The 7091-nt window shown below is 64.7% G+C and overlaps 1 protein-coding gene across 1 annotated transcript in view; it reads left to right on the top strand.

Moving 5' to 3' along the window:
- Window positions 1-7091, top strand: part of SYT7 (synaptotagmin 7) — a gene marked incomplete at its 5' end in the record, with an annotated part of 10364 nt that overhangs the window by 1747 nt on the left and 1526 nt on the right. Inside the window, 8 exon segments of the mRNA XM_021401096.1 lie at window positions 184-399; window positions 2279-2635; window positions 3367-3492; window positions 5077-5212; window positions 5545-5815; window positions 5898-6067; window positions 6546-6660; window positions 6758-6957. Coding sequence (XP_021256771.1) covers window positions 184-399; window positions 2279-2635; window positions 3367-3492; window positions 5077-5212; window positions 5545-5815; window positions 5898-6067; window positions 6546-6660; window positions 6758-6957 — 1591 coding nt within the window.

Here is a 7091-nt window from a genome sequence, read left to right as displayed (position 1 = left end):
AGTGCTGATGTCTCTCTCTCTCTCTCTCTGTCTGTCCGTCCCTTGTCTGTCTGTCCGCCTCTGGCTCCGTCCCCCCCTCCTTGTCCCTCCGCACACCGTGGCTCCCTGACACGTCCGTCCGTCCGTCCATCCGGCCCCTTTCCGTGTCTGTCCTGGGGGGGTCCGTCTGCCGGCCCGGCCCAGTGGCTCTCTGTTATCAGGGGCTAAGCTGACGGCGTCGGCCACCGCAGGCTTGGCCGGGGACCGCGACGGCCGCCCCGGGGACAAGCAGCAGTGCGCCGAGGATGGCATGAGGAGCAGCGTCTCTGCGCACAGCGAGCCCGGCGCAGGGAAGGCAGCGAGGGGCCGCTGGCACACGGTGCAGAGCCACTTGGCCGCAGGGAAGCTCAGCCTGTCCAAGTGAGTGAGCACGCACGGCCTTCCCGGATGGATGCTCCCCAGCCCCGAGCCCGGGGCCGGGAGCCGCTCGCCCGCATCCCCGCGGCGCTGGGACATCGTGGGGACGCGCTGCTCCGCCGTCCACGTGCCATCCGCGGTGCGACCCTGTGCCGGGGTGCATCGGGGCACTATCTGAGCTTTAGGGGAAAAAAAGTGGTGGCAGCAGGTCGCTGGCCGCGGGCTCGAGGCCTCCGTATCCCCCACCTCCCCAAACTGGGGCTGGAGCAGCCCCTGCTCCGCCGGGCACTGAGTTCAGATCCCAAAAACATCGCTGTGCCGGATGCTGCTGAGCTCTGCAGGATGCACTGAGCCAGGTGCAGGGAGATGGGCAGAGTTAAGGGGATGGCGATGCCACCCTCAAAGCCTTCTGATTTTTTGGCATCTTTGCGCAACAGTCTCCTTGTGTCCGGGTGTTGCTGTGGGGCAGGGCTCCTCTTGTGCAAGGCGTCCTGGGCAGGAAGCATGCGGGAAGCGTTAGGTGCCACCACGCCACGGCCACTCAGTGCCGTCCTTGTGTCACCGTCTTACAGCCACTCAGTGCCCTCTGGTGGCACTATCCCACGGCCAGTCAGTGCCCTCCCGGTGTCACCACCTCCCAACCAGTCAGCGTCCCCCAGGACCCCAGGGGGACAGGTTTGGGGGCTGCAGTGCCCTGTCCCCGTGCGCCTCCCACGTGGCGCGGTGCCGGCAGATCCCGCGCCTCCAGCTGGCTTGGGGCCGAGCAGAGCCAGATTTAGTTTCCCGTGATGGAGAGGTTGTAAATGGAACTAATTTCAGATTTGATAGGAAACTGAAAGGAGGTCGGCAGCGGGCGCGGAGGAGGCACAGTGCCCCACGTGCCTTCAGGGCCCGGGGGCCGCGGGGCCGGATCTGTCCCAGCTCTCCACTCCCCTCCCTCTTCTCTCTCTTTTTCTCACCTCTCACTCTTTCTTCATCTCTTTTTTTTTTTTTTTTTCAATTTTGATTACTATTTATATATATATATACAGATATATATATATATATATAAAATTTACTCTCCCCGCAGCTCTGCCTCCCCGCTGCTGCGATGCACAACGGCACAGCTTTGCCCCGCCGGCCTCTGGGCAACGCAGGAACCGTGGTGCTGGGGAGGGTGGGAGGGGGGCTGCTTCTGAAGGAGGCTCCCCCCCGCACCAAGGACCCCCTCAAGGCTTTAGCCAGGCTGGCTGGGCTGCATGCCCTTATTCAGCGCGACGGCACCGTGCCACGCGCGAGCTGCTCTGCATGCGGGCAGCGCCCGGAGCCACACTTTGTCCCCATCCATGAGAGTCATGGGCATCCCCAAGGGTGCCCGGCAGCAATGCGCATCCCCATCTGTGCCAACCCACCGGGATCCTGTCTGCTCTCCATGCCGCTGCTGCGTGTTGCGCTCTGCTCGTGCCCGGCTTCACCCTTGGGGACGCGTGGTGCACTGTGCCATCCCGGTGCGCCGTGCCATCCCGGCGCGCCTCGGTGCTGGGAGGGATGGGGTAACGGGGACGGGGCGGGCCGGCTGCGGCACGTGAGCGGGCGCCGGTGTGGCACCAAGGGACCCGCCTTCCCACAGCAGCGGCCTCATTACGCAGCTGGCAGACGAGATCGGGCGGGCGCTGAGCACACACCGGGCAGGCGGCGGTGGTGAGATGGCAGCGCGGGAGCGCAGAGAGGCCGTGCCGCGGCCGGGAGGCAGAGAAACCGCTCGCTGTAGCCTCTGGCCCCTGCCGGAGCGCTCCCTGCACTGGGGCATCTTCTCGCTAACTCTCTTCTTTTCCTTCCTCCAATTTTGCCCCTTCACCTTCTTCTCCTTTCTCTCCTCTCCTCTGCCCTTCCTCTCCCTAAGTTTCGAGGACTCCACCCTGTCCACAGCCACTACCCTTGAGTATATCCCCACCTCAGCAGGCGACCCCAAATGCCAGAGGCCCCGCACGCTCATGCGCCAGCAAAGCCTGCAGCAGCCCCTCAGCCAGCACCAGCGCAGCAACCACAGCCAGCCGACCACCAGCCAGAGCCTGGGCCACCTCCAGGCCCACAGCAGCTCGTCCGGCGGCGCCGGCAACCCCCGGGGCTCCCGCGGTGGCCAAGTGCGCCAGGGCATCGCTGCGGGCTCCAAACAGCGCACGAGCCGCTCCAACCCCGGCAGCTGGGACCACGTGGTGGGGCAAATCCGCAACCGTGGCTTGGACATGAAGTCCTTCCTGTAAGTTCGCTCGCGGGCTTCTCCTTCCCCCCCCGGCGGTTCCTCCAGGCTTGGGTAAAGCCCACGGCGGGGGCTCAGGGAGGGCTCCCACCCGCCCAACCTGGCTCGGTGCCCGTGGGTCCCGCTCGGCTCCGTGGGATGCGGGGACGCTGCAGTGACGGTCCCCCCCGGTGTGGGGTGTCCAGCTTCACGGCCCCGATATCGGTGCCCGCTCAGGCTGCAGGGTGCTCCACGCTGTCCCTGCCTCTCACGGTGTGCTCTCCCCATATCTCGTCGCGCGCTGTCCCCTTATCTCGCCATGGGATGCCGTCGCTGCTCGGTATATCCCATCCTCTGCATCCTCCCTGGAGTCACCTCCCCTGATGCCCCAGGGTCTCCTGATCTATAGCTGAGGCTCCCCAGGGTCGTGTTGCTCCCTGTTTCCGTGGGTTCCGGCCCCAGTTTGCGTGGGACCCCCATCCAGAGCCGGGACGCGCCAAGCGAGCTACGACCGTGCTGCGGAGCCATTAATGCTGCTTTTGCTTTTTGCTCTCTTTACTCGGTACCTCGGTGCCATCGTGGCCCCAGGATGCCACCGGCCCCTGTCACCCCGTAGCTCTCACCCACCCCCAGATGCCATCTCATCCGCAGGGGCCGCGCTCCCGGTCCATCCCCACCTGAGGTCCCCATCCTGATGCTGTGTTCTCCTCTCTCTTTCTCTCCCCCCGCCTCGCTCCCTCCCCGCCGGGCAGGGAAGGCCGGATGGTGGTGTTATCCCTGGTTTTGGGACTCTCAGAGCAAGATGACTTTGCCAATATCCCCGACCTGCAACCCGCTGGGACGCAGCCGAACCAGCCGAACGCTCAGGGGGACAAGAGGTAGGAGGAAGGAAGAGGGCAGTCCTGCAGGAGGACGAGACGCAGGGTGGAGGAGGAGGAGGAGGAGGCGGCCGGCCTCGCGGAGCGCCCAGGTTGGAGCGGCCAGGCAGCGGGCACGGCGACGGCTGCAGCTCTCCCCGCCAGAGCGGCGACGCCGAGCACACCCTGACCCCTTCCTCCCCATCCTTCCCTCCTTCCCTCCTCCGTCCATCCCCATCCTCATCGCCACTGGCCGCATGCTCGGGGGGCTCAGGGCACCGTGCCAGGAGAGGATGCGCTGCCGGGGGCTAGGGGACCCCCCAGAATGCCGCGCCGCGCCCCGGTGCACACGCAGGGATGGCTCCGTGGGAGCTGTGCCCTGAGGCTCCTAGCGGGGCCAGCTCGAGCTCCCGAGTGGCACCGGGAGTCCTCACGTTGGTGGCAGTGCCACCTCAGAGGAGGGCGGCTGTGCCCCCCGGCACGATCGCCATGCGAAGGCAGCGGCCCCATTCTCTCCCACCAGCTATTTTTACCCCGCTCGCCTTGGTTTCGCTCCATGTTTTAGCAAGTTCCCCAGTGCCGCCGTCGCATGACCGACACTTCCATCCCTTTCCTCCATCCCGTGGCCCCGCAGCAGGGACAGCTCTGCGCCTCGTGACGTCTCCGTCCATCTGTCCCCATCTCTCGGCTTCTTCCTTTCCTTGCAGCCCGTCCCGGAGAAGCACCACAGCACATCTCCCGTGCCAGCGGCCGACCTCTCCGTGCACCCCGCTCCTCTCTCCCTTCCCTCCCACCAGGCCCGCTGCGGAAGATGCTCCTCCTCCCCTCTCTCGCTCTTCCTCCCTTTCTCTTGCTGGCTCGGCGCACACCACCAGGCAGCTCCAGGCACCAGCCCTCCACCTTCGCTCTGTTCTTAACCTGACTTTGCCTCCCCAGCTCTCTCTGTCCTCCCCGTGCGCCCGTGCGAGGGGGCTGCCCCCGTGCCTCCTCCATCCTCCCCCTGCCCCAGGTCTCTGGCATCTCCATCAGTGCTGCGTGTGCTTGCCGTGCTGGTGGGTGTCTGCATGCCCGTGCCTTTTTCGCCCCAGGGTTGGCACCGCCGTGCTCTGTCTGTCAGCGTGTCCCCGTGCCGTGTGCTATCCCCACAGCCAGGGCACGCTTCCCCCCCCCCCTCCTTGGATCAGTCCCTGCCACTCTGTGCCCATGTCCCCATCATGCATCGTGGCAGCGTGGTCCTGGCGTGTGCCCATTGCCGCTCCGTCCATTCGCAACTCCGTGCCCAGCTCCTGGGATCCAGACAGGGACAGATGGGGCTGAAGGACCCCGGGTCAATGGTGACAGCAAAGGGGACACTTATCAGCCAGGCACCGTGGCGCAAAGCAACCGGGCTCGGCCACACTGAGGGGACCAGTGGCTGCGCCATACCAAACTGGTGGCACGCCAGGCATGAGAGACCCACGTGCTGGCACTGGGCTGCTGGCATCCAAGGCACCGGGCTGCTGCGGGCTGCCAGCGTCTTGCAGCCTGGATCTGGCACACCCCGTGCTGCGGGCACCTCCTGCTCCCCTCCAGCCCCGCTCTAGGGCACTCCTTCTCTCTCTACAGGTTGCCAGCCGGCGGCAAGGCGGTGAACACGGCGCCTGTGCCCGGGCAGACACAGCAGGATGAGTCCGATCGCAAGACGGAGCCGCGCTCCTCTGTCTCCGACCTCGTGAACTCCCTGACCAGCGAGATGCTTATGGTGGGTCCTGGGGTGGGAAGGGGCTCTGCGATGCGGGTCGGCTGCCCCTCCTCTGGTCATGGCTTGCTGGCCGTGCCCCCGTGGCGGGGACACGATGGCTGCGCTGTCAGGAGGGATTTGGCTAATTGGTGCTCCCCGTTCCGGCGGAGCGGAGCCAGGGATCAGCTGAGGAGATGCCCATGGGTGGGAGGTGGGAGATGGGAGATGGGCTGATGCCTGCTGACAGCCACCGAGCTGGAGGAGCCAGCACTTGGAGCTCTGTGCGGCGAGGCCAGAGCAGCTGGGGTAGGAACAGCAGCCTCCGCTCACTGCTCCTCGTCCCTTCCTCACAGCTTTCGCCGGGCTCCGAGGATGACGAAGGCCACGACGGCTCCAGCCGGGAGAACCTGGGCCGCATCCAGTTCAGCGTGGGCTACAACTTCCAGGAGTCCACCCTGACCGTCAAGATCATGAAGGCACAGGAGCTGCCGGCCAAGGACTTCAGTGGCACCAGTGACCCCTTCGTCAAGATCTACCTGCTACCTGACAAGAAGCACAAGCTGGAGACCAAGGTGAAGCGGAAGAACCTCAACCCGCACTGGAACGAGACTTTCCTCTTTGAAGGTATGGGCTGGGAAGGGAACGGGATGGAGAGGGGCCGCCGACCCCCGTGGGTGTTACCTCACGGCCTCCGTCTCCGGCGCAGGGTTCCCCTACGAGAAGGTGGTGCAGCGGGTGCTGTACCTTCAGGTCCTGGACTACGACCGCTTCAGCCGTAACGACCCCATCGGGGAGGTGTCCATCCCCCTCAACAAGGTGGACCTCACCCAGATGCAGACCTTCTGGAAGGACCTGAAGCCCTGCAGCGACGGCAGCGTAAGACCCACGGGGAGGGGGGGGTCCCTAGGGGGCCGTGCCCGTCCTTGTGATGTCCCAGTAGGGTTAAGTCCTCATTTGGAGTCAAAATGAGGTATTTCAGGCAGATCTAAAATGAAAGCTTTCTTCTGCCCCCAACAAGAGTAGAAAATGTCCCACTTGGGGCTGGCCCCGAAAGGGATGTACTGGGGGTGGCCCCGAAGTGTCCCACTGAGGTTGGCCCAACGTGTCCCACCAGGGCTGACCCCAGCAATGTCCTGCTAGGAATGACCCCAATAAGGTCCCAGCGGGGATGTCGCTGAAACATCCTCCTGGGGACGGCCCCAAGAGCATCCCAATGGCGGTGACTGCAGAAATGTCCCAGTGGGGATGGCCCCAGAACATCCCCCTGGCAATGGCTCCAAAAAATGTCCCACTGGGAATGGCCTGAGGGCTGGGAGGGCTCCCCAGGCCCTGACAGCTTCCATGTGCCCCACAGGGCAGCCGAGGGGAGCTGCTGCTGTCACTGTGCTACAACCCCTCCGCCAACTCCATTGTGGTGAACATCATCAAGGCACGGAATCTCAAAGCCATGGACATTGGGGGCACGTCAGGTACGGGCGTGTTGGGCATCATCCCCAGGGCTCGCCTCGGGGGGCCGGGATGGTGCTCCCCACCCGGCTGGGGCTGAGCGCCACGCTGTGCCCCCAGATCCCTACGTGAAGGTGTGGCTGATGTACAAGGACAAGCGGGTGGAGAAGAAGAAGACGGTGGTGATGAAGCGGTGCTTGAACCCCGTCTTCAATGAGTCCTTCTCCTTTGACATCCCCACGGAGCGACTGCGCGAGACTACCATCGTCATCACGGTCATGGACAAGGACAGGCTGAGCCGCAACGATGTCATCGGCAAGGTGGGTCCCCGCGGTGCTGGTAGCAAAATGAGGGCAACCAGGGTTTAATTTCTTGGATTGACGCTTCGCTCGTTAAGCCAGGGATGGCAAAAGAGAGGCACCACGTTGAGCCTGTGGGGGGGCTCACAGGGGCC

The sequence above is a fragment of the Numida meleagris genome, chromosome 6, assembly GCF_002078875.1.
Source record: "Numida meleagris isolate 19003 breed g44 Domestic line chromosome 6, NumMel1.0, whole genome shotgun sequence".
NCBI lineage: Eukaryota > Metazoa > Chordata > Aves > Galliformes > Numididae > Numida > Numida meleagris.
Note: the sequence above shows the minus strand (reverse complement) of the source record. Positions and strands in the feature narration are given on the sequence as shown.